General features: G+C 42.9%; 1 protein-coding gene across 1 annotated transcript in view; it reads right to left on the bottom strand.

Annotated features, from left to right (window-relative positions):
- Positions 1 to 27,449, bottom strand: part of FRMD3 (FERM domain containing 3) — a 247,169-nt gene that overhangs the window by 56,199 nt on the left and 163,521 nt on the right. The window contains exons 5-7 of the mRNA XM_088470113.1: positions 12,928 to 13,025; positions 9,476 to 9,599; positions 1,170 to 1,257 (exon numbers count right to left, since the gene is read on the bottom strand). Of these exons, the coding sequence (XP_088326239.1) occupies positions 1,170 to 1,257; positions 9,476 to 9,599; positions 12,928 to 13,025 (310 nt within the window). The remainder of the gene's footprint in view (positions 1 to 1,169; positions 1,258 to 9,475; positions 9,600 to 12,927; positions 13,026 to 27,449) is intronic.

The raw sequence follows: 27,449 nt of genomic DNA, 5'->3' as shown, positions 1-27,449 counted from the left end.
GTCCAGTTGGAAGTGAAACAAGGCCAAGATCGCATGCGACCACGGGATCGCTCATATTGGCTGTACACACTAAGCGATGCGGCTGATATGTCGTTGAGATTCAGCTGGAAACGGCATATCGTGCCGACATGGTCTCAGTGTGTACCCAGCTTTAGAATAAGACTTTTGCTGTAAAATTCACAAACACTGCAAAAAACTTTTGTGATCTTGATGTGAATTATTTAGCAGTAACTATATAAAGACTGATTTACTTCTCAAATATATATTGAGGGCAAAACTTAAACTTGGGTAAGCTTGCAAGGGCGAGCATCTGTAAGTGACTGATCATCTTGATAAGATAATGCAGCCCTGAGATCACATGTAGGCAATGAGTTACTGTCATATTAAGCTCTCTACCAACTGCCCAGTGATCTTTCCATAATCTGGTTGCCTATATGAAAAATATGTTTACACAAAAAACTGATGGTCATGGTGTGATTCACTAAGCTTCACTCATCAAACCCAATGTTCAACACAATAGTACTAAACATATGCAATATTGAAACCATTTTGGTGGTCCTACTATTTTAGTAAATGGGTGGTGCATTTTGCTTGGGTCAGTCAGAGGTCTAGACATAGAACAGTTGAGTACTTAATATTACATTTAGAAGTTCACAGTTTTAAGATGACTTTAAACATCTGTAAAAAAGGAATTTCCAATGAAAATGAGTCAGGCAAACCATAAGTAATGTCACCAGTTCTTACTAAATTGATAGGCTGCATATTGGGTTAGACTCCATTGTGTGTAGGTGGCAGGTCCTCTTTAAGCAATGTGGAACAAAAAATTGAATGGCAGAATTATTTAACAGAAAGAAATAATTAGAACGGCTCAGCAAAGCTACATGTGGATAGTAAGACCTTGCATAAATCACAAGAATGTGAATTACCATATCACCCTTTACAGTCGATATTTAAGTCTTCATCAATGAGCCACTTAACTCGTCAGTCACACTGTACAGATTGCATTAAATGGAAAAGAATGTATCACATTAGCTGCATAGACTTGGCTTTGATAGGTCATAAAGCTATGAGGCAGGCATATTATCGATTCACAAGATATACATTTATGGCTAAAAAGCTGATAGTGAAGCAGCAGACTATTGACCGCTGGTTAGGGACAGCTGTGATACCTTGCACGGATGGGGGTCAACACCGTAGGTTTCCAGGGAATGTGCTTTCAATAGCAAATTAAATTCTGCAACAGCTGGGCTCTGATCTCTGTAATGACAAAGTGTAGGATGAAGGGGTCATTACAAGAGTTACAAAGTAAGCAAAACATGTCCTGAGAATTCACATTTTGCTTGTGTTTCATAAGTCAACGCAAGCAGTAATACAGATTGGTATTTCTTGTTGTTACAAAATAAAGAATTAAAGTTTTTATTGCATAAAAAGGTATAAGCAATATAGTAAAGTTGAAAAAATGGTACAGTACAGTAGGCAAGAATGGGTAAAGAAGGAATCAGTTATCACGATAAGTTAAAGTATGGGTATATACATTTATGCATATAATGAACCTGGGTAGAAGATTAAGAAATCAACTTTATTGTTATAACATAAGCTAATTTTTTATGGAAGTATGGAATTTCATAGCTGATGTTAAATGTGTATCTAACAATGAGCATAACAAAATATCCAGAAACAACATGATCCATCTCACCTAGTATACAATGATTGTCTCCTGTACTTTCTACTTAAGATGGGTACACAAGGTAGGATGTAGGCAGCGATCCAATCTCGTTATCGATCTCCCTTGAACTCTCGCCGGCAGCTCCAGTGTACAATGTGCAGCAATCTATAAAATCTATCGTGCACAATCTAATGATTTGAATATTCATTAGATCGTGTGTGATCTAATATTTTTAACTCTTTCAAATGCGCCACACTACATAATCAAACCTGCACCCACCGATCCAGGGGTGCCGGGAATAGCCCCGGGCTATCAGCCTAAGCCTGGGGTGCCCATGAGAGGGGGACCCCTTAATTGGGAGGATCCTCAACTCCCCAGGGCTAACTAGCGGTCGGGTAATGCTTTGGCCGCGGAACCCGGTGAAAGGGTTCCCCTGGCTGTGGCATTACCACCCCACCAGAAAAAGTTCGGTGCTGGTTATGGAAATTACAGGGGGACCCTACGCATATTTCACCCCTGTATTTCCAGAATCAGAACCGGATCAGAGCCCAGTGCTGGTTGCACTAAATACGTTATTTGTCCCCAGTATTTTGGCAACCAGGGCTGGTTCTGAATAGCTCAGTGCTGGTTGTGCTTAATACAGGGGACCCCTACATCGTTTGCCCCCTGTATTTAGCACGGGAAGCCGATGGATGTATTCCCGACTGCTTAATCCCAACGAGGCACTAATGACAGGCGTCAAAATCCCGATGCCTGTCATTAGACCTACACCGGGAGCCCGACAACCGGTTTACTGATCGAAGGTAAGCCGGGCGCAGACAGTCGCGGGGGGGGGGGTTAGGGCTCCCAGGGGGGACTTAGGGTTAGGCACCCCCGGGAAATTAGGGTTTGGCAAGGGAGAGGGAGGGTTAGGGTTAGGCACCCCCGGGGGGAGGTTAGGGTTAGGCACCCCCCTGGGGGACTTAGGTTTAGGCAGCAGGGAAGGGGGGGTTAGGTTTAGGCACTTAGGAGGGGTTAGGGTTAGGGTTAGGTGCTGGGGGGGAAGGTTAGGGTTAGGCACCCCTATGGGAGGGTTAGGGGAGGAATTAGGTTAGTTAGTACTTACCTTAGGGATGACAGGATTTCCTCCTGTTTTGGCCAGCCGCTGTCGGGATTTGAACCGCAGGCCATGCGGCCGGCGGTAAATCATACTGATTCCTTTAGCACAACCAGTACTGGGTCTCCAAAGCCTGGTGCTAGTTGTTCTTTGGGGGGGGGGGGTTCACGGCATTTTCTTTTATTTTTACAAAGGTTACTGATTTTTTTTAAACACAGAAGCACAGACGGATCCGTCCATGCATCTGTGTTTATTTTTTTACACACAGATGCATGCATCACGGATCTCCCTGATCCATGAGTGCATCTGTGTCGGCCTTCACATCGTTCACCGTGCATACACACGGAATGATGTGTGGCATATCGTGAACGACATGTCGAGATCTTTCTGCATATTCAAGAGATCAGCGACCACGATCAATGACAGCGGGAGTGCGCATCACCATTGTCTACACACGGCACTTTTTAATCGATAAGTAGTTCCAAATGGTCGAAAACGGACATATTGTTTAAAAAATTTTACTGTGTGTGGGTCTCATTCGCAATCTGTACTGAATTACTGATGGCAACCAAACATTTCCTTTCAAAAGATAGAGAAAAGCCAAAATACAGTAGCTATAGTAGTATTATAAGTTAGAGAACATTCAAGCTCTTTAATCAAGTTCATGATTAAACAATATATGACATCTCCTGTCACTGCAAATATTAATAACAAGGTTACAATATAGACATATTGGCCCTCATTCAGAGCCGTACGCTCTGAGCAGAGCGCACGCTCTGAATGAGGGCCGGGCTCCATGAAAATGGAGCATCCTCCTGGACGCTCGTATAGCTGTGGGTCACCACCCACAGGCTATACGAGCGTGCATTGTGATGGCCGCGATGGTCGTGACCATCGCGACCATCGAAATTGCGAGCCGGAGCCTGCGGTTGAGGTTTTCAACCGCATGCTCCGGAGTGATTTTGGCTCTATCAGAGCCAAAATCACTCCCACTGACATCACTAGTGATGTCAGTGGGCCGGCTTCTGACGGGAGGCGTTCCCGTGGGAACGCCCCTGTCAGGGAGGCACGCCCCCGGCACGCCTACCAAAGGGGGCGTGCTGTCAATCAACATTGACAGCACGCCCCCTTTGATCGGACACAACGAGCGAAGGACTTTCCTTCGCTCGTCGCGTCTGGCGCATGCGCACGACGGAGCTCCCTCCGTCGTGCGCATGCTCAGTCCATAACATCGACCCACTTGCGAGCGGACAGCCGCTCGCGAGTGGGACTGAATCAGGCCCATTTATCCCTACAGCCTAGAATAGAATATGAGTATTAGTGAGAGATAGAGCACAAACATGGGTAAGCTGGGTGGGAGCTGTAGCAATGCCACAGTATTGGTACTAAGGGATCTATTCTTCACTTAATTTCTACGAAACTAGGTGAAAACCAAGATTTACATCTATTTGTGTGGAAATTAGGAGTCAGTGTTATTCATCAAACATGTAATGCAGGAGATATCACATATATGTGCCTCAATAATTTCCACAGTCCCCATACGAAATTATGTAATTCATCAAGTTCTGAAAAAGCATTTTTTTGGAACTTGACAGTAATACAGTGATACTGTACACTATCCTGAAATGGCGTACAGCACCCGATACAGCAGAGGGATCTGAAAAGATCCTGCCATGTCATCTTACCTCAAAACAGCTCCCTCCTGGCTCCCAGAGCAGTTCTTCTGCGAGCCGGGGCCGGAAGAGGGCACAGCAGTGGCAGCGATGGACCTGATGCTGCAGGTCTGACTGGGGCAGGGGGGAGGGTGGGTGGCGGCCCTCCAGTGACAACCAGAGACGCAGAAGGTAAGTAGATACAGCTAGAGTGTTCTGAAAAGATCCCTCTGCTGCACAAGCTACCCGAGAGTCCATCTGCGCATGTGCAGAGTGACTCGGCGGCGGCGGGACATGCTGGGAGAGATCCGACTGGCGTTACCCTCCACTTCAGATCCTTGGCGGCAGTGGCGTAACTTCATCCAAGGTGCCGGAGGCAAGATAAATGTTGGTGCCCCCCCCCCAAATTAAAATGTACCACCCCCCAGCACCTATGCCAGCCCCAGCTGCTGCTGCCCCCCCTATGCAGTTCCTTTAATACAATGCCCCCAGTAGTGGTCCCCCTATGCAGTGCCTCCAGTAGTGGTCCCCCATTAGTTGCACCATGTAGTGAGCCCCTTGTAGTTGCCCCCCAATAGTAAGCACCCTGTAGTTGCCTCCAGTAGTGAGCCGCCCCCCCCGTGCGCGCACACACACAAAAAAAAAAAATTACCCTTATCCCCGCTCCAGTGCTGCTGCCGTCCATCCCCAGCGTCTGCTCCTCGGCACCATGGGAGTGATGTCACTACGTCACTCCCATAGTGCACTGCGGGACCCGGAAGACGGAGCTCACTCCTGAGCTCTGTCCCCGGCGTCCGCTCCTCGGCACTATGGGAGTGACGTCATGATGTCACTCCCATAGTGCACTGAGGGACCCGGAAAACGGAGGGAACTCCGTCCTCCAGCTGCCGCCGGGGGTTTGAATAGGAGCCGGGCGCCCGCTGGTAACACACTCAGAGGGCGCCCAGCAAATGAAGAGTGCAGGGGGTGCGACCGCACCCGCTGCACCCTCCGTAGTTACGCCAATGGAGGTGGAGCGCCGCTCAGCGGCGCTCCTTCTCCATGCAGCTCCCGGGGACAATGGAGCCAGGTGCCCCCTTCAGGGCTGGTGCCCGGCGGCAAATGACTCCATTGTCTCCGGGACTTCCGCCACTGCTTGGCGGACAGCCAATGATACATATGGAAAATGCGGTAAAATCCGCAAACAGGGTTTTTATGCATTTTCCATTTAGAACTTCCCGGCCCCAATCTTCAATTCAATTACCGTATATACTCGAGTATGAGTCGACCCGCATATAAGCCGAGGTACCTAATTTTACCACAAAAAACAGGGAAAACTTATTGACTCGAGTATAAGCCTAGGGTGGGAAATGCAGCAGCTACTGGTAGTAATCCCTCCCCTGGTACTGCCCCCAGTAGTAATATTCCCCCTCTGGTAGTGCCCCCAGTAGTAATACACCGCCTGGTAGTGCCCCCAGTAGTAATAACCCCCCTGGTAGTGCCCCCAGAAGCAATATCCCCCCCTTGGTAGTGCCCCCCCTGGTAGTGCCCCCAGTAGTAATCCCCCCCTGGTGCTGCCCCCAGTATTAATCCCCCCCTGGTACTGCCCCAGTAGTAATCCCCCCCTGGTACTGCCCCCAGTAGTAATATTCCCCCTCTGGTAGTGCCCCCAATAGTAATACCCCCCTGGTAGTGCCCCCAGTAGTAATACCCCCCCTGGTAGTGCCCCCAGAAGCAATATCCCCCCCTGGTAGTGCCCCCAGTATTAATCCCCCCTGGTAGTGCCCCCAGTAGTAATCCCCCCTGGTACTGCCCCCAGTATTAATCCCCCCCTGGTACTGCCCCAGTAGTAATCCCCCCCCCTGGTACTGCCCCCAGTAGTAATATTTCCCCTCTGGTAGTGCCCCCAGTAGTAATACCCCCCTGGTAGTGCCCCCAGTAGTAATACCCCCCCTGGTAGTGCCCCCAGTAGCATTATCACCCCCTGGTAGTGCCCCCAGTATTAATACCCACCCTGTTAGTGCCCCCAGTAGTAATCCCCCCCTGGTACTGCCCCCAGTAGTAGCCCCTCCAGTAGAGAGAGATGTAATAAAAAAATAATAAAAAAAACACTTACCTGAAACCCCGCTCCTGGTCCCGAACCTGCTACTGGCTCCTCGGCCGCTTTGCATTATGGGAGAGACGTCGTCATGACGACGTCTCTCCCATTACCCACTGCGGGAGCCGGAAGATGGCTCCCGCAGTGGGAGCGGCAGCAGCTGATGAGAGTCTGACAGACTCTCATCGGCTGCTGATTACAACAAACACACAGCTGCCGGCTCCAGCGGCTGTGTGTTTGGCAGTGTGTAGTGGTGACCAAACTCTGTCCGGTCAGCGCTACACACGCGGTGCAGCTGTGTCACAGAGACACAGTCTGCACCGCGGCCCGCATGGTACGCTACTCAGCTGCATACCATGCGGGCATGACTCGAGTATAAGCCGAGGGGTACTTTTTCAGCACAAAAAATGTGCTCAAAAACTCGGCTTATACTCGAGTATATACGGTATATCACTCACTGAAAAACCTGACCCATATGCTATATCAGTGACGTACGGTGAGGTCAATGGCTGGCGAGGCATACATAGAGATGGGTCTGAGTGCTGGGAGCCTGTCTCACCCCTACTCACTGTAACTCTCCCCTCACTACACTAATACCCCTTTCACATTGCAAAAGTAACCCGGGATATTGTCGGGTCTACCCGGGTCGAGGTGCAGTATGAACGCACCATTAGAAAAATTCCCGAAATTTCAACCCTGCAATCGACCAGGGTTGAACAATGGACCGACCCAGGTCATAGTGCAGTGTGAACAGGCCCTACCTGGATTATCCAACCCGGAACTCAGCAAACACAGCTGATTGGATGTTCTTGGGTCTCACTTGATTATGTCAGCAGCCTGACACACAGGCAGCACACTGCAGACAACAGCAGAGGCAGCATTCCGGCAGCCTGAAAGGGGTTAATACCACTGCTGTCATTACAGTGATGGATCATTGGAGTGATGAAGAAGTGAACTGTACACTATGCTGTCAGAAGCTGTATCATGCTCTCACTGGCTGACTCAAACAGCAGTAAAGCACAAACACTCAAACTCAGGGCTACACAGTGGTAATCCATCAGCCATGATGCCTGCAATGCTGGGAGCAGTCCCCACCCTACCCTTTTTTTTCTCTTTTGTCATCTTATCTTTGAGAGCCTGAAAAAGTAAATTTTTAATGATATTCATAAAGTTTTACAGGGCTGACCCGGGTTCAGTGTGAACGGGGCCAACCCGGGAATATCAAGGGTCGAAGGTGCAGTGTGAAAGAGCTCTGACCCGGGTCGCAGCTGGGTTGGACCCGTGTTCAAAATCCCGGATCAGAGCCAGGTTTGTGATGTGAAAGGGGTATAAGCTTCAGTGTCCATTCATTCTCCTACAGATGGGTCCTCATACATCTAGCCTCTTTGCGCGTTAAACAGCCCTTCTAGTCACGCGATGCCGTGGCATGACTCTGTAACGCTGAGCATCTTTTCGTGTGCCTTTTATCTTCATATGCATTTTATTCGCACAGTGATGCGAATAGATAGCACAAGCAGTTTCTGCTGATTAAAATGATATGCAGCATGCCTATGTTCTGTGAGCGAGTGCGGGTGTATCTGCATGCGAAACGTTACATTAGCGTTTAGCACGCAGATACACTCGCAGTCACACACAGAACATAGGTATGCTGCATATCATTTTAATCAGCATAAGCTATCTATTGTGCTATCTATTCGCATCGCTGTGCGAATAAGATGCATTTGAAGGTAAAAGATTGCACGAAAAGACGCTCAGTGCTACCGAGTCACATGGAGCTCACGCGTTATGTGTAGCGTGACTTGTAGTGCACGGGAGATAGATGTATGTGGACACATCTGTACCTGCATCACTTAGTCTTCTCTTGCTACTGCTGACTGAGCTCTGATCTCTAAATACTGCAGTGCACTTCCTGGTCACATGACACATCTAAGGCAGTGCCGTAGCTAGTGCTCCCGGCGTCCGGTGCAGGCCATCTCCCCTCCGCATGACATCACATAGAAGGGGCATGTCCTGCACCCGGCGCCAGGAGCAGGTGATTACAGTAATGCCCGGAGCATCCTAAGGATGCTCCAGGGTGATGTAAGGGCAGCATTGTGACAGTCTGGAGTGTCCTAAGGATGCTTCAGGCAGCAGTGCAGCAGAGATTCTGGCAGCAGGGTGCCGTTACAGGCACCCTGCTATCTAGATGAAAGAGATGTGTGTGAGCGGCAGTGCTGTTCAGAGCACTGCGCTCTGTCATTCGCATGTCATTACGGCCCTGATTCAAAGTGTCCATCAGTGCTCAAGGCACGACCCCCATACTCAGAGGCAAGCCTATATTAGCTCTCTTTCTGTGCAGCTTACTGCTCGTGGTGTGACCCCCGCCCCCAGCTCTGCAAGCAGTGCCTGACAGACAGAAGCAAGGCTGAGCTGTTCCTGCCTTATCTCTCGTCTCCCTGCAGTCCCAGGGAGCTTCACAAAGCTGGAGAGTGTTAACTATAAAAATGATTACAATAATCAAAGAAGATGTTTATAAGTTATAAATATTTTCTTTGTATTATTCTAATCATTTTTATAACAAAAATTAGGAGTGTGACAGGGGAGGCTGTATAAGGCCCCCAGAATCATTTGGTCTGTCCCTTGGAGCTTTTTTCTGCTAGCCTCATCTGGCTAGCAGGGTGCCTAGAATGGCACCCTGCAGCCAGAATTTATGCAGCAGTGCCGCCTGGAGCATCCTTAGGATGCTTCAGACAGTCACAATGCTGCCCTTACAGCTCCCCAGGGCATCCACTGGATTCTCCAGACATTGCTGTAATCACTAGCGATTGTGACCCCGTCCCCGTGTGACATCACACGTAGGGGGCATGGCCTGCACCGGGTCCGCGAATAATGTTATATATATCAAAATGGCCCTCGGCAGAAAAAGGGTTCCCCACCCCTGCTTAACTCATGACCCTACATGAGAACCATAACATAAATGGAATTACATCAGTGTAATAAGATACCTGAGTTCACTTTTATGAATTTCAACTATTTTTCTTTCCAGTTTCTGTGATTGCTTAGGGAATATCTTGAAGTCACAGATGTAATTTTCAGGATGTTCATCAGGATCATAATCTCCAATTTCAGCTGTAAAACAAATACATTTGTGGGTGGGTCTAGCGTGTGAGATGATCCCACTCACAGGAGCATGGCATAGCACCCATCAGCTGGGACTAAATAAGTCACTACTGTATTAGGATGGCGGGACAGTCCCATAATAGCTGCATTTTTAGCAGGATGTATTTAGATGCTAAATTGTAACACACATAAATTAAAGTGCTACAACTTTATTTTGTACATTTCTCAAGTAAATAAAACATAAACAAAATCTATTTTCTGTCATAGAGATAGATTAATGAAGGACTTAATTTTGACATAACATCAGGTCATCTTAAACACACACATTGCGCAGCACATATCCTAAATAGAGATGAGCGGTTCGGATTCTGTGGAATCGGATTCTGTGGAATCCGAACCGCTACGAACATAGGGGATCCGAGTCCACCCGAACCCTGTTCGGGTGTTCCCCGCCTGACTCGGATCCCCGTTCGGGGCCGAACGGCGGTCACCTGATGTCGGATTCTCGCTACAGAATCCGACATCAGGGCTCCTCGAGTGTAGGGCAGACCACTGTGATAGCGGTCTGCCCTACACAGAACAAACACACAGCCACCAGCGGCAGCTGTGTGTTTGATACAGCAGCCAATGAGAGTCACACAGACTCTCATTGGCTGCTGCATGGAGGGAGCTGGCTGGAGCTCACTCATGAGCTCAGTCTTCCAGCTCCCTCCTCGTCACGTGGCAGCAGAGCGGACGGCTGCTGGAGCGGGAATACAGGTAAGTGGTTTTTTTTTTATGTGTGTGTATGGGGGCCTGCTAATGGAGGGGCCTGCTAATGGGGGGCCTACTACTTGGGGGGCCTACTACTGGGGGGCATACTACTGGGGGCCTGCTTATGGGGGGCATACTACTGGGTGCCTGCTTATGGGGGCATTCTACTGGGGGGCCTGCTAATGGGGGGCATACTACGGCGGGCCTGCTTATGGGGGCATACTACTGGGGGCCTGCTAATGGGGGGCATACTACTGGGGGCCTGCTAATGGGGGGCATACTACTGGGGGGGCCTGCTAATGGGGAGCATACTACTGGGGGGGCATACTACTGGGGGCCTGGTTATGGGGCATACTACTGTGGGGGCTTACTACTGGGGGCCTGCTAATGGGGGAATACTACTGCGGGGGCATACTGCTGGGGGCCTGCTAATGGGGGGAATACTACTGGGGGGGCCTGCTAATGGGGGGCATACTACTGGGGGGCATACTACGGCCCTACTACTAAGGGGACTGCATAGGGGGAACCACTACTGGGGGCATTGTGTAAGGGACACCACTGCTGGGGGCATTGTGTAAGGGACACCACTGCTGGGGGCATTGTGTAAGGGACACTATTGCTGTGGGCATTGTATAAGTGGCACTACTGCTGTGGGCATTGTATAAGGGGCATTACTACTGTGGGCTTTGTGTATAAGGGTCACTACTGTGGGCATTGTGTAAACGGGTCACTACTGTGGGCATTATGTAAAAGGGTCACTACTATGGGCATTGTGTAAAAGGGGCACTACTGTGTGTCGTAACATAAATAAGAAACACTACTTTATGGTGTAATGTGAATCAGGGGCACTATGTGCAGTGTAATGTGAATAAGATTGTGCACTGTGACTCCTAGGGCTGTAGCCCACTTTGTAAACAAGTACTGTGATTCTGCTGGCCGTACCCCACTGGGTGGGTGCACTACTTTTCATTTCTGCCACTGCTGTGTGGCAATGTGTCATAGATGTGCTTTAAATTGCAGTGTCTGTGCGGCTGCGCCGCTGCTTTGTCGCTTAGTAACCAGACAGCTCACTGCAACCTTTGGCCAATAATGTTGAAAACAATATTATAAGCTGTGAGGTGTTCTAAATTGACTGGAAATTAATGCTATTGAGGTTAATAATACTCTAGGAAGAAAAAAAATACCAATTTATGTGATTTTAGCTTTTTTGTCAATTTTTGTAAAAAAATCCAAATCACCGCAGTTTGGCAAATCCAAATCCAAAACCAGACGACGAATTAGAACCAAATCCAAATCCGGCAAAATGTTTTATTAAATAAATGAGTTGTTTTGCAAGAGCTGTTAAACATTCTTTGAGCATCAAAGTTTTTGCAAATAGCAATTTCACATTTTTGTCAGGTTTTCAAACCTTGCACTTTATGAAAGTAAAAACCGAATTTATCAAGACACATGCTTTTTTCGGTAGATCAAAAACCACAAGGTCACTATTGCAACCTCCATACAAATGGTGCAACGTACAAACATCAGTCTGCAAAATTCATGCAACTTTGCAGAATGGGTCATGCGTTGTTGCACGCAGTGCCCTCTGAGCCACAGCCTGTCAGGCTCAGGGGGATTGACAGGCTGTGGCCGTTTAGGGGCAGTGGCGACCTCCGTATCAGAAAATGGGGGCATGTTGCCCCCCCTTTCTGGGATGCCAAGGCCAATGCAGACTTCCTGGAGTGTCAATCTGAGTAACCTCAGGTTTACTCAGATGGCCGATGGTGTTGTAGAAGATCCGGGGCTGCGTCTTAGGATACAGTACTCAGATCTACAAATGCTGTCAAGTCCTCTTTTCTCCTCAGACGCCTCCTGCTGCATAATTATATGTTAGCAAGGCTGCTGAATCCAAAGACACAGCAACAATGCCAACAGCGTCCATCTCTATATCAGGCCCTCAGGGCCTCATTTACTAACGAGTTTTATCACCAAAATGAGTGATAAATGTCACTGTGTATGATAAATGGTGCTCCAGAGAATCAGTTCCCAACTGTCAACTGTTAGAAAAATGACAGTTGGTAGCTGATTGGCTGGAGCACCATTATCATACACAGTGACATTTATCATTCGTTTTGGTGATAAAACTCATTAGTAAATGGGGGCCTCAGTCACTGAAACACTTTACCTCACAGAATCATTATTCACTTCAGATACTGTTGTGAAGAATCACAATGATTTAGGTTTAGGCTAAGGCATCATCAGCAACCATTCCTTATCTACAGTTTACTCTTAAATGTCTTCTGGCTACTTGTTTCGGAGAAATGCCTATTGTTATATTCTCTGAACTATTGTGGCATAGAACTCGAGTCCCCTGTGGTACTACAATTACAGCAGGGGGTTATTTAGAAATTATTATTTTTTTTGTTTGTTTTTTAAGCGGAAATCTTTTTAAGAGGAAAATATACTACAAAAGCCCTTGTATTACATTAAGCTCCTGCTCCCAGTTCACACAGAAATGTGAAAAATAAATGAGGAATTGCTCTGCTTTGTGGATACCAGTTTATTTTGGTATATAATAGGGAGCTTAAGAAGAAAACATACTAACCTTGCACAATACATGCACCCAGGAAAGCAGCGTCAGCAAAGCAACAGAGCAGTCGTCCATGGAAAATATCTCTCTTTATTTGTAAATACAAAAGATACCTATAAAACAAAGAAAACATCTTATTTCAAATATTGGGGCTCACTGACAGTACATAGGGAGTCATATTCCTATCGGTGACTGGAGCTTACTCAGTGAGGCAGTAACAATGAGATTACAGTCTGATCTGTAGTGACTGCAGCACTGAGGATAACAATGGCTCGTACCTTTTACAATGCAGATAACACTGCAGTGCATTTTCAATATGGTTGATTGCACCTTCTGTAATGCACCACATATATTTTATTTGGACCTGCCTCCTTATTAATATGAACATTTCCATTTATTCTCCTAATGCCTGTTTATTTGTAGTGAATTATGTGATTTATCAGTGTAAGTCCCGGTCCGGACACTCCATTGTAAAGGGAAGTGGGTAGAGACGGGAAGAAGAGCCACTGGCTCTGGCATTGCAATGGGTAAATTGACATAGACCGTCCTCCAGCCCAGGTTTGGCATAAAGGATGGAGAATAAACGCTGGAGTGTGGCTATGGAAATAGGCATGCCAATTGCTTTGATTGTGGATGAGAAACACTGGGAAAGGAGTGTCAGTCCCCCCAAGTAAATGTGAGCCTACCAGAGAGCCTTGCTTACCAAGGGAGAGTAAGTACGTACTGAGGAGAGAGTGGTTTTCATAGAGTGGCATAGCCTTAGAGAACACTGCCAGAGCAAGAACTATCATTACACAAGGGCTACCTGATATAAAGTGGGTGCCAAAAGAGAAAGTTGCAATAGAGAGAACAGCTAAAGGGAAAGCAGCCACTATGGATTGCCTGCCATGTATAGAGCTACCATTAGCTACAAGAGGTTTGCATGCCAGAGTGGGAGAGCTGTCAGAGAGTAGAGTGCTATCCTCTGAAAGACTGACTGTCCAGAGATAGTCCAGATCCAGTCCAGCTGTCCAGACATAGTCCAAGTGTCCAGAAGCCTGTCTTTGCTAGTGTATCTACTCCTTGGGATAGTAAGGAATCCTCCAGAAGCCTTTGCACCTTACTTCAACTGCCTGCAAGGACTTCAGTACTGGTCCATGTTTCCATGTACACCCTTACAACTTTGCAGTGCACCATACCTAGGGCTGAATCCTCATACAGCGGCCAGACAGAACTAGAGGTCAGACTTTAAACTGAATTAATACAGCTGGAACTATTCTTCCCCTCACCTTCATATACTGTGTATATTTTATTGAGACAACCTCCCTCAACATTTCCTCTATGAGAGAGAATGGTTTATTCTTTTTGCCTCAAGACAATAGCAAAATAGTGTACTTTGTGTGGTATAAAAATCTTAATTGCGAATAAATATTTTTTTTCCACCTGGTCAGAAATAGACCTTTAATATATTATAATTTTTCTTCATAGGTCCACAACATGCATCGGTGGGGAGGGCTCAAAAAGGGAAAACCATAATGTGCACCAGTATATCAAAAAGTAATAATGAGGTAGGTAATTGTACTCACCTAAAAAACACTAATCAAAGACTCATCTATATATGAAATAAGGTATCCATTGAGTTGTAGATAAAATTGTTTATTCTACAACAGATGATAACAAAATAGTGTAGTATATTTTTAAGATATAACTAATAAAAGAAAAATGCACTGGCATATTGTAGGCGGTTTGATAGCTTTCTTTGGTATGGCTGGTGATGGCAAAGTTTGTGTACCACCACCATGTGACAAGTATTCCAAACAGTGACAATCAAAGGTTTAATCCTTATCAAAATATTATTTCTACATGTTTTGCAGGCTAACCGCCAGCTTCATCACAAAAGTGTACACAATCTGTGCCAGATGCTTTAGAACATAAGTGTTAATACTGCCTGTGTTAGGCTCACCCTCTATATTTGAGTTATTGCAGCTAAAAGTGAACTTTTTATTATGGTTTATTACTGTATTTTTGTCTATAGGATCATCAAATGCCAAAACGTATTTATCATTGTTATTGTATGTATGTTGTACGTATGTTGGGAAATGCAGGGCCAGTCCTAGCTCCTCAGAAGATCCTCAGAAGTGACACCCCCACTTTGTACCGGTAGGTGGGGCTGTTATTCAGAGTTGGAGTGTAGTACTTGGCTGTGAAATCTTAACCAAGTGCCACACTTCTGCCTCTTACAGATATGATGGAGCAGCGAGTAGCTTCTCCCCCATGTCAGCGCTTTGTGTGGTGACATCAGAGGTGCATTAAAAACACTGATATTATATCTTCAAGATGCATGTGAATTTGTACTATGTCATTGCTGATTTCATGTAAATGTATTCATTCTCATAATTGATCTTTTGTACCAAGTTTTCTTATTGTAACATGATGTGTCTTGTATTCCATTGAACATCTTTCATCCAAGCCACTTTCAACTACTTAGGGGCAAGCCCTTATTCTTCACTCTTTATTCATTGATTTGCTGACTTTACAGCTCTTAGGCCCATTAATAAATGCACCAAATGGCCAATTCTTCTGGATTTATGGATATTGCTAAGAACTACGATCCCAAGAGCAAGGATCAGACACGGACAGTGGCACTGCGCCAGAGACCAGATGAGATCGATCTATCCAATAATCTAACCCCAGTTCCCACAGGTACCAAGTACTAGATCTGTATTATACACTTAGGTGTAAAAATATGGACCACATAACAGTCATGTTTTTCAGTGGCCAAAAGGGACGTGATCTACTCCAAAAAGGCATTCCATCACACAAATAATAGTGGTTTGGGTTGACCTATAGTAGTTCACTTTAAAATTTTCTTCACTAAAACAAAATTCTGGACTTTAGTAGCAGGGAGATATACACAATTAAAGAGTGCAACAATCTGCCCAGTGCCTTCAGCAAAAAGAAGCTCCTATGCAAATTACACCATCTTGGCCTGACAAATGTATATGTGTCAATGGAACTGAGGAAGCCGCCGACAGGCTTGAATAGGTGGAGAAACGCGTAACAAGTGCCCATTTGTGGAGAGGCTTGAACATATACGGGTTATTGCTGGACAGGGTGGCTCCCCGGTTCAATTTACTGGACACAGCTAAACATTGCTGCCGGCTAAAGACAAACATGGACCGGTAAAATACTTGTGGTCTCTGGACTAAGATGTTTTAATTACAATGGATGCCACTTGGGATTGAGTTTTGGAATATATAAAACCACTATGCATACATGCCATTTAAATTAAACTCTCCCTAATACCCACGCCTAATAAATCCGCAGTTCTGCTATTTTCAAGCTCGAAATACCAATCCATTTGTCTGGACTGTTTTCTGCTAAAAGCTCTAAAGGCAGTTTATTATTCCAGCCTACTAAAAGTGCCCGCTGGAAGTTCTCTGGGCACAAAGATATTTTGTTACAGATTTATTGAAACAATATACATCTCGTTCTCTACAACAGTATACTAATTACAGTGGGATTTCCACCTGAGCAACTTTATGTTGCAAGTGTTCTAATGATATGCTATTATCTTTCTACACTGTAGAGTTTATGCTGCTACATTCAAGCAAATATCTGTTTAGTAGGGATACCAAATCTGTTAAAATTGTGGTCATGTTGACAATTACATTATATGATCATTATTTTTTTGTACTGTGTTGGTGCAATATAATTGTTTTTTAAGAATATTTCTTTTATTTTGCATGTAATTAGATATTTTTTCTTTTCTTTTTATGGTATCAAAGATAATTTATTACTGACCCAGGCCCTGATTCAGAGCCGGACGCTCTGACCAGAGCGCTCGCTCTGAATCAGGGCCCACCTCCATAAATATGGAGCGTCCTCCTGGACGCTCGTATAGCTGTGGGTCACCACCCACAGCCTATACGAGTGTGCAGGATGATGGTCGCGATGGTCTTGACCATCGCGACCATCGTCACTGCGAGCCGAAGCCTGCGGTTGAGTTTCTCAACCGCAAGGCCCGGAGTGATTTTGGCTCTATCAGAGCCAAAATCACTCCCACTGACATCACTAGTGATGTCAGTGGGGCCGGCTTCTGACGGTAGGCATTCCCTTGGGGACGCCTCCGTCTGGCAGGCACGCCCCCGGCACGCCCACCAATGGGGGCGTGCTGTCAATCAACATCGACAGCACGCCCCCTTTGATCAGACACAACGAGCGAAGGAAAGTCCTTCGCTCGTCGCGTCTCGCGCGTGCGCACGACGGAGCTCCCTCTGTCGTGCGCAAGCGCAGTGCACACCATCGACCCACTTGCGAGCAAACAGCCGCTCGCGAGTGGGTCTGAATGAGGCCCTCAGTGCCTTACCCCTTTCTCATTTTTCCCAACTTTGAGTTAGACGATGTTATAACCCAGTGATGATGCGTTGCAATGTAATGATACATCACGTGCGCCATACACATTGCATTGTCCAGCGTATCATCGTGCAATGTATCGTTATATGCTGCATGTAACTGCACCACATCATTCATTGCATCATCCCTTCTGCTGTGCTGTACAGCAAATAGGACGATGCTATAAACGACCGTCAAGAAGTATGCATCGGATGTACACACTATATTATGTGTATGATATATCGTTGCGATCTGCATCGAAACGATATTTCGTACAATACATCATATAGTGTTTACCCAGCTTTAGTTGAGGCCACATTTGCCTACTATTTTACTGTCATTGCATGTATTTGATTCCCTGAATGCACAACACTGTGTAATATTCTGTTTTTGTATAACTAAACAATAATAAAAAAATATTTCAGAGTCTTCTTTAAAAATGTTCAGGGAAGGAGCAGAGCATTATAGCTCCGCCTCCTCAAAGCTAAGGTGCAGCCATTTTCATAGGGCTCCATGTTTGTCTCACTGCCCTACCTGAAAACCAGCGCTGTGTGACATTTTGCAGTGTGGTGGGAGCGTGAGACCAATGAAAATCCACAAACACAGACAAAAATATACATCGCTTTCGGTGGTAATGCAGCTCTCTTATCTATCTTGATACAGCAAACTAATTTTCTCTTCCTGTATCTTGAAGAAAAAAAAAAAATTTAAATTCATAAGTAGATGACATAAATATGAGTGTAAGCTATTGTTTGGGGGTGGACAGCTCAGAGATTACAGAATAATGTTAATATTTGCTTACACCACATTACAAAAACAATGCAATGATTTAGTGAAAAAAAAATATCACTTTCTTTTCTACATAAAACTCAATCCAACCAGCTACCTAACAACAACCACTTCTGTTCTGCTGCTCCCACACACTATACACAATTAGTAAATGAAAGGTTAAAAATAATCACCATTTAATTACAGTAGCTAAAACCATATAAATATCAATGGTCTATAAGCTTCTAGGGGTAGTCATATCACAGGCACAAAGCAAGGACAGTATCAAATTATATTTATACTTTACAGGTGTGATGTGGTGTGAAAAGTATTGTTTCTATAATGTAGACAAATGTTGACTTTGGATGCTGGATAACAAATTACCACATTGTTATCTTAGTAAAAATAAATAAAATAAAAATGAGTCATAGTAAAGTTTCATTTTATATCGAATGCCCACGTTTCTACTCATTTGCTTATTTAAACCTCATTCTTCTAGAACAATCAGAGCTGGTGCACAATTCTAGTATTATATATTCCAATATTTATAGAACAACAATTTGATTACGCTTCCTATTCCTGGAAATATAGGCAATGTGTTATCCTTTAACAACATGCTGTCGGTAGGAGTGAGGACAGCCTTTCTTCACAAAAACAGTCCTTGGTAAACCAGCCTGATCTGGTGGGCATGCCAACTTTCCCTGATTGTCAAGGAGACTCCCTGAAATAGTAACAATTTCCCTGGCTCCCTGAAGAGTCTGGCAATCTCACTAATTGCACTTTCATTATTAAGTTGATATATAAAAAAGAAAACACAGACATATACATTAAAATGGGATCACTAGTATCATTTCCCTGCATTGGTTATAAGGCACAATGATCCCTATGGCTGCATGCATTTTGTATCAGTGTGTTTTCATGAAACAAGTAGCTCTTATTAACTCCTTTGGGGCTCATTTACATTTGGATGCAAGTTGTACTAGCCAACATTCTGCCTGGCACCTCCTAAAAGTGCAGGCAGAGTGGGGAGCATGATCACGCGTTCGCGTCATCGTGGCCCCGTCCCCACTACACAATGCAGAGATTATCAGCATTCTGGAACAGAGGGTGCGACTATAATTACGCAATTTAGCACGAATAACGACGTCACCCCTTGCTGTCGGTGTGGAGGGTCCGGGGGATTCTCAGGAGCCTCCTGGTCGTTCCAGCAGAGCAGTATGATGTAAGTCAGTTTTATGACACGCCTCTCAGATGTAGCAGTACACGCCCACTTTACCACCACACTTATAGGTGCTGCTTTCACAATCTTCCTAAAATGTTTTTTCAAAAGTAGGCAAGTATGCTCATGGGTAAAATTTACATTTATGATTCATCTATTGAAATAGCATTTAAAATTGTAAGCTCACACAAACAAGGCCCTTTATATCTTTGTTTTGGTTTATGCTTGCATATAATAATCCAGCACACTAAGGGCCTGATTCAGAGCCGTTCGCTATTTGCGGTCGTTCGTTCAAAAACAAGGGGTGGCTATTCAAATGATCCCTTCTCAAATTGCAGTCTGTTCCCACCTCTAAGTCTGAACGAGCGCGCAAAACATACGCTTGTTTATTTGTTAAAAACGCCCCCTGGCCGCTCGCACCATACGTCATGTCCGCTATTTATTAGATTAATCGAGTACATCGTACAGCGTATGAACTGCTCGCTATTCTTGTGGTTGGTTTTTTCAACCGCTATTTTGCGAGCAGTTCTGAGTTAAAAAAAAACAAGTGACGTGGTCAATGACGCTGCTGTATTAATTAGGCACTCCCTTAAAACGCCCATTTTGACCTTTAAGCACGCCTGCGTTCGAATTCCACTCCCCGTTTTCAAGCACCTTCCCCTGTTACCACCCACATACGCCTCATTCTGTCACTCAAAATAGCAGGCACTCGCTATATAGCGTACAAACGATTTTCGGCCACACTGACTGGTTTGCGCATGCGTACTAAAAACCGTACGCATGCGCAGATGTGCGAACATCGCTCGGAACGAGCGTACTGCCGCTAGCGAGCGGCTCTGAATCAGGCCCTAAGAGCATAAGATGGAAAGCAACATTAACTAATAGTATGCCATATTAATCCATAAATGTGCCCAGCTGTACTAAAGTTTATTTGTGTGTAGTATAGTGTCTATCATGCAATAATAAGCTGAGTAATGACATTCTAGCTACATAAATTGTGCTACAGAAACATTTTATTCAAACCTCCCAGCTTTTCTGATATTGGCAGTACAGTCTCGATTTCAGAAATGTGTTCCAGTTTCCCGATAGTTGGAACTTTTATTCCTACTCACAGAATGAACTAGTGAGGGGTTGGGTACGGGATGCCGGCGTTCAGGAGCCCGGCGGTCAGAATCCCGATGCTGGCATCCCGACTAGGTTAACATCCCAACGGCTTGAAGTATACCTAATCTAACCCTACCTTAACCCTCCCTCCCTGGTGCCTAAACCAAACCTCACCCCACCCCTAGTGCCTAAACCTAACCCTCCCTCCCCGGTGCCTATACCTAACCCTTCCCCTTTAGTGCCTAGCCCTCTCCCCCTAATGCCTAACCCTTAAACCGCCCCCCAACCCTGCTACTTACCTTCGGGATTCCGGCGGTCAGGATGCTGGTGCCGGTATTCCGACAAGTGTCAAGATTCCAGCGTTGTCATTCTGGTTGTCGGGATATTGAACATATCTCCTATCGATGGATAATCTGTTCACTGCTACTCTGCATTATGCTTTAAGATCTACATGGATTTATTTGTACCTCTAATCCTATCATTTGTACCTGATCCTGATGTGAATGACTGAAATTGTCTCTGTGAAATGCTTCAGAAAATGTGTGCGTTATATAAAATAACTGTTAGTAAAGAAGAATAAAAAAACTGATTCCTGTTTTTAAACTTGTATAATCAATAAATGAATATTCTGATCTCTAATGAGTTTCTTCAGATATTTTTAGTCCAGATTGGTGACTATTTTTATTGTTTAATTATATTTATATTATTTTTAGTAATTGCTTTTTAGTTCACATTCGTTTATTTGTATAAGACTTAAATGGTTATATTTACCAAAGGTCAATTTAAATCAATCAAAAACGATCAACAATGATGTCGTTTTTCAGGGGCTAAATGACACATTTACTACCAGACAATTTTTTATTTGATTTTTTTAAGTATTAGTAAATGTCTGATTTAGTCCCAGAAACACAACATTGATGTTGATCAACATGGATCAATTTCAAATAGATGGAAATCGATTAAGAACGACTTTTAGTAAATGTAGGCCAAAGTCTTGAGCTATATCACTTTACTCAAATGAGCTATAGTGAGTGTTGCTATTTTCTTTCTTTAATTTTAATGTATTATTGGCAGAAGCCCATTTTTGCAGCTGCTGTTTTGTAGCACAAAGTAGAAGGATATCTTTTGTGTATCCACCACAATAAAATTATTTACATTATAAATATTGTTGTATAAGAATCATCTAAAAAAAATAATTAAATGTTTCAAAACATTATAGTGATCTTTTTTAACTTTTGTTATAAATAAACCAAATTTAGAAAATAGACTAGTTCTTAAATAAGGCACAACATCTCAAAATTACAAAATAAATGAAATGGGAAATTAAATTTACCAATATGGAACATGAAACATTGTAATAATAGGTTTTGTCTCAGAGCATGATGGATAGGTAACTGGGCCTATATGCCATTGAGTATTTTGCGACATTGCTGCCATTTGTGTCTATGCTCATGGACTAAACATTTATATGGCAGTGGAACTGTAGCTGTAACAGAAGAAGGGGTGGAATGTATGTGATGGGTATATCAATGACAATACCTAATTAGTAGCCTGCAATATGTTTAAATTATTGCTAAATAGGCAATGAAACAGCTGTCACTCCATGGAATATCCCACCCTGGAGCTGATGGGTCCATAAACGTTGCTGATAAAGCAATAGACATCTTCTCCTTGTTGCTGCTTTGTCTGCTTGATGAGGGTAACGGTCTCCCTTAATATTGACTCAGAGTCAGCACCCTCTATGTTGCCCAAGGTAACAAAGAGAAAACATTATTTAGCAATCTTGCAAAATATAGATTTTGATGTGATATAATCAATTCACTGCTTCTCTCCATGCACCATCTGCATATACTGTGATAAAGATGTGTCCTAATACTCTTGCCCAAGGCACCACTTCTTATTAGATTGTACGGCTGTGATGATACAATTGAAGTTATCCCTCACATATACTGTACACAAGCACAATCACAAATGAACCTAATACAAACAGCAAATATACTGTATTCCTAGGCCTGGGAATAAATACAAATCACACCACCCTGCAAAAGGTTGCTGGTACTGATAAACTTGTCACATCTCTAATCCAAATACACTAAAATGATGGAGTGCTAAACTGTATTCCTCATATGTAAGTTCAAATATAAAACTGTCCTCACTATAGTAGATAGCAGTTATGAATTCTGAACACTTCTCCTGCCAAGATAAAATTCCACATGACGGCCGCTTTTCACAACTGTAATCCAACTTGAGCTACTTCGCATTCAATTCTATGCCAACACAGCGACAATACAGATAGTGTACTAAATATATTGTAAAGTTTAAAGGTTATTGGTCCTTCTGTAAAGGTAAAAATTAAGCACATTTGTTAACTACTGTAATGTAAATTTTGCATGACATTAGCTTTAATGAATGCATTTTATATAGTTTATCAATAGAAGAAAAGATGATGTCTTTAAATATTCATAAATGTCCTTCTTTAAAAAGTTAAAAACAATGGTAGGCAGATTGTGTTATTACATAGTGACCAAAACACCTTCACATATTTATACTACAATATATTCATGAACTAAGAGGCATTGGTCCGTGGGCCACTACCAACCACAAGTGATACACTGGAGTTAACTCTTCTACAGAAATGAGAATAAAATTCCCAACTTAGCACTAATACATCATAGAAATAAATAATGGTAGGCATATTGTGTTATAACACATAACCACATATAATTTAAAGTAAAATGCTGTGGGCTGCTTCTTCATTTCAGGAGGAAATTATAAATGATCTGATGTCAGTGACATCACTAGAACTTCATATAGGAGAGGGCAGTTCCAGGGCAGCACACACCTGATTTATCGCACCCCCCTCATACATAATAGCACTCTTTGTGCAATATAATCTGGATCTAATGGATGCAGCGTCTAGCAAAAGGGAACCCTATTAAACAAATCTGAAGTCCCTATGTTCTAAATATTAATAATAATAATAATAATAATAGTATTAACTAATAATGAAATTAAAAAGAGTAAAACCCAAGCAAAAAGAAAAAAAAATGCTTCAATTTACAGTATTATTATTCCTTAACATTTTAATAAATTACATATACCATTGTATTCGGGAGATCTAGCTGTTTGCACTTTATGTGCTTAAATGCAAATGCATCAAAATGTTTATTAAATTTGTTAATTTTTATAACATACTGAGTTAAAAATAGGATTACTTCAATATACTACCAGAAATATTGCTCTTTAAAATTTATATTGGTAGCTGGAAAGTTGTTCCCAATGAAATGGATATATCCTAATAATTGGTCATGTAGGAAGGAGGAGGAACCCTCCAGTCATTATATTGTTATTATCATTGAGTATAAAACATATTGTAATGTTGCAATAAACACTAAAAATTCAGACTGTCAAATAGAAGTATGATTGTTTTTTGTCAAATAAATCCATGAATATAGTGAAATTATTACTGTTTTGTCAAATTACACAATTAAGGGCTTATTAACAAAGCCCTGAATTGGTTTTTTTTCCCCCAAAGTATTTCCCTTCAACTCCATTTTGCCTACTTAAACTACTGCAAAGTACTGTACAGTAACACTTTTTTATTTTACACCATTTCCGGAAAAACACCTTAAAGCCAATACAAATATATATTATGCCGATTTAAGATGTTGTGAGACAGCTAGTTCACAGATAATTACACCTGCATTTTAGGGTTTCTCAGAAAAGGCATAATAGTTGTTACAGTATATTTATTTCATGTGGTTTTGATTTTAAGAAAAATGTATTTCAGTGTTGTAATGGCAAAAATACTCATACGGGTTGAGTCTCCCATATCCAAAATGCTTGGGACCAGGGGTATTTTGGATAACGGAATATTCCGTATTTTGGAATATTTGCATATAATAATGAGATATCTTGGGAATGGGTCCCCAATATACACACATAATGCATTTATGTGTTATATACACCTTATACACACAGCCTGCAGGTAATTTTATACAATAATTTCAATAATTTTGTGGCTCAAACAAAGTTTGTGTACAGAAATGAAATTCATTTATGTTTCATATACACCGTATACACACAGCCTGAAGGTAATTTTATACAATATTTTTAATAATTTGTGCCTTAGACAAAGTTTGTGTACATTGAACCATCAAAAATCAAAGGTTTCATTATCTCAGTCATGCCAAAATTATTCCGTATTTCTGAATATTCCGTATTTCTGAATATTTGGATATGGGAGACTCAACCTGTACAAAGATCTCTTCACAGCTCTATAAATATGTTCCTAAAATATGAATACCCTGCTTTACAAAAAAAGACTATAATAAGTTATTAACCTAAATACCAAAATTCTGCTACATAATATATGCCCATCATTTGCTATGCCTATAGCACACCTACTGTAAGCATAAGAGTGACAAATTATATAGTAGCAACTCTTGCCATAACAACTATGTTTTATTGGGTGTTTTCATCTACAACATAAAATAACATTTTGACAAGTCAAAGATCTAAAATGTAAAACAAATTTTCAATGTGAAAGTTTGATGAGCAGGTGGCAGAGTAAGAGCATTGCTACTTTCTACATTGTACGTTTAGCAATTGCTTTTGCTTCAACAAAAGCATATTATGGAGAAACAAGTTATCCTTTAGCAATCTTAATAATAGCACAGCTGCCATTACTAGGGCTTCTACACACAACATCACAGTCAGTTATGTTGCTGGCATTCCCGCTCTATGCAGTGTTAGTATTTCTTGTTATGTAATGATCCATTCTTTCTTTCTTTTAATTAAGAAACAAAACAAAACAAAAACATTTTATACAAATGTCCTTGTAGACACATGCTGGCACTGTCATATAAATAGAAGAAAACAGAATAAGATATAGCCTTAGTTGCATTAGTATGAAAATGATTTGCCAATGTTTATTAGTGTGAATTTCCTATGGCACCAGGACAGGAAGAGAAAAGGGTAATTTGTGACTGGTTATATTGGATGGCTTTATTCCACTATCAGGGCCAGATTAACAATGGGACAAACAGAGATACAGCTCCAGACCTCCACATAAAAATAGGACCATCATCATTCCAGCATAACGATGACAAGCCACCAGTTGGCCACAGGTTTGGCCATAAATCATATCTTTTAAAACTGTGTTTGTATTTCTTCACAAACTTACATTTTGTTTTTTTTACACTTATGTATTTAGGGAGCCATTGAGGCTGATAGTGTAGTGCAGGGGTATTAAACAAGCGGCCCTCCAGCTGCTGTGGAACTGCACATCTCAGCATGCCTTCCCACAGTTTTCCTATTAGGGCATGCTAAAACTGAGGCAGGGAATGCTGGGATGTATAGTTCCACAGCACCTGGAGGGCCACATGTTCCATAACCGTGGTGTAGGAGATTTTCACACCCACATAGCATTGGCCACAACCACACAGCACCAGCCACACCTCTTCCACTTCTGACAATAGGCCCTTGAACATTTCCAGCACCAGTCCCATGTGGCCCTTAAACTGGCCCTGACCACTTTCCCATTCTACTTCAGTTTTATGCAAAGTGGCAAAATATTGACTGTGTTGTTCAGGAGGTAACGCTTCTTATGTTGTAACAGCTCTAAATTTAGGTTATGCTTAATCCACTTTGCAATTGTACTGTAAGGCTTGATCACATTGCATTGCTTCAGATCAATAAATGACCTGCTCTGTAACAAATGCCAATAGTGTAGAATTATTTTTTTTCGTTTAACATTAATTGATATTGTTACAGCATAGATTATTGGACTAGAGTTACCTGTGCACCCAATATTGTCTTGGATAATTGTGAGTAATAGGAATACTGGGCATGCTAATAATAGACGAGGTGGGTGGTGGTTCCAGGGTTTTCTATGATGTTACAACTTAGCAGTATGTGTATTCAGGGGTCTATATACCCCTTGGCCAGGATGGCACTCGCCAAAGGCGCCACTATTAGCTGGGCACCCACCAGCTCCTTCTCTGCAGCCAGGTTTCTGGCCACCAGCACAAGGCGCTTACTATGCTTATTAATGAAGCATAGTCTTATTTACCACTTTATATCTTATAAATTTCATTTTTTCCATTTATAATACTTACCATATGCAAATCACCATTTATTTAATACTTTAATGTCAACTAAGTGGGCATAAAGTGCAAATATTACATCAATTACACTTAAAATGTATAGGCAGCATAATCATTTGCATATATGCATATTATTTAGCTGCTAAACTTTATGCATGAAGTATGTGTATGCACTTTCTATCTGTTTAGTTAACATTAAAGGATTAAATTACTGGTGATTAGCATATGCTAAGTATTATAAATTAAATGAAAAAATATATATTTAAAAAAGTCTCCTTAATTGTAATGTTATATGATTTATAATACCCCTAATGTTTCATTACATGTCCTATTAAATTATTCCACTCTATGAGGCCTTTTGGTTCTGGAGGTCTACGATGTCAAGAGGTTCCTCCTAGCTTTGGCAAAGGGGTACTTGAGAATTCCCTTTTCTCCTTAATGGGGCATTCTGGCTCAGAGGGGATCTAAAGTCTCATGCACCCAGCACAAGTTTGCATTGCACTGGGTGATTGGAGCATGCACATTGGGCATCAATAAATACAAATTGGGAGCTTTGATGTTCTGGAGATTGTGGTTTTGTATTATACACTGTCTGTAGCTATAGTTTCTGTATTGGGTGAAGGTAGATTTTTCCACAGTACAAGCTAAACATATTGGGTGCAGAATCTTCATGCCTTCAGTCCTATAATGACACAGAGAATGCCTGAAGTTACATAGAGAGATCCTACAGTGATATGATAATGATAGGGGATAGATCTTCAATAAAGAGGATATTCCCGACAATAGGGATATAGTTTAGGAACCTAATATTTGTGTTGACTAAGGTTGGGTAGCTGCCCCTTGTGAGCGATCAGCTTAGGAGGCTACTACCAAAAATGTGGAAATACTAATGTTCATAAAAGTGAACTACAAATTCCGTGAGGAATACCTTTGCTGCCAATTACAACAAAGTACAGAGACTTCTC

The sequence above is a fragment of the Taudactylus pleione genome, unplaced genomic scaffold (assembly GCF_031769625.1).
Source record: "Taudactylus pleione unplaced genomic scaffold, aTauple2 ptg000095l, whole genome shotgun sequence".
Classification (NCBI taxonomy): Eukaryota; Metazoa; Chordata; class Amphibia; order Anura; family Myobatrachidae; genus Taudactylus; species Taudactylus pleione.
This window is presented reverse-complemented; position numbering and strand designations above follow the sequence as displayed.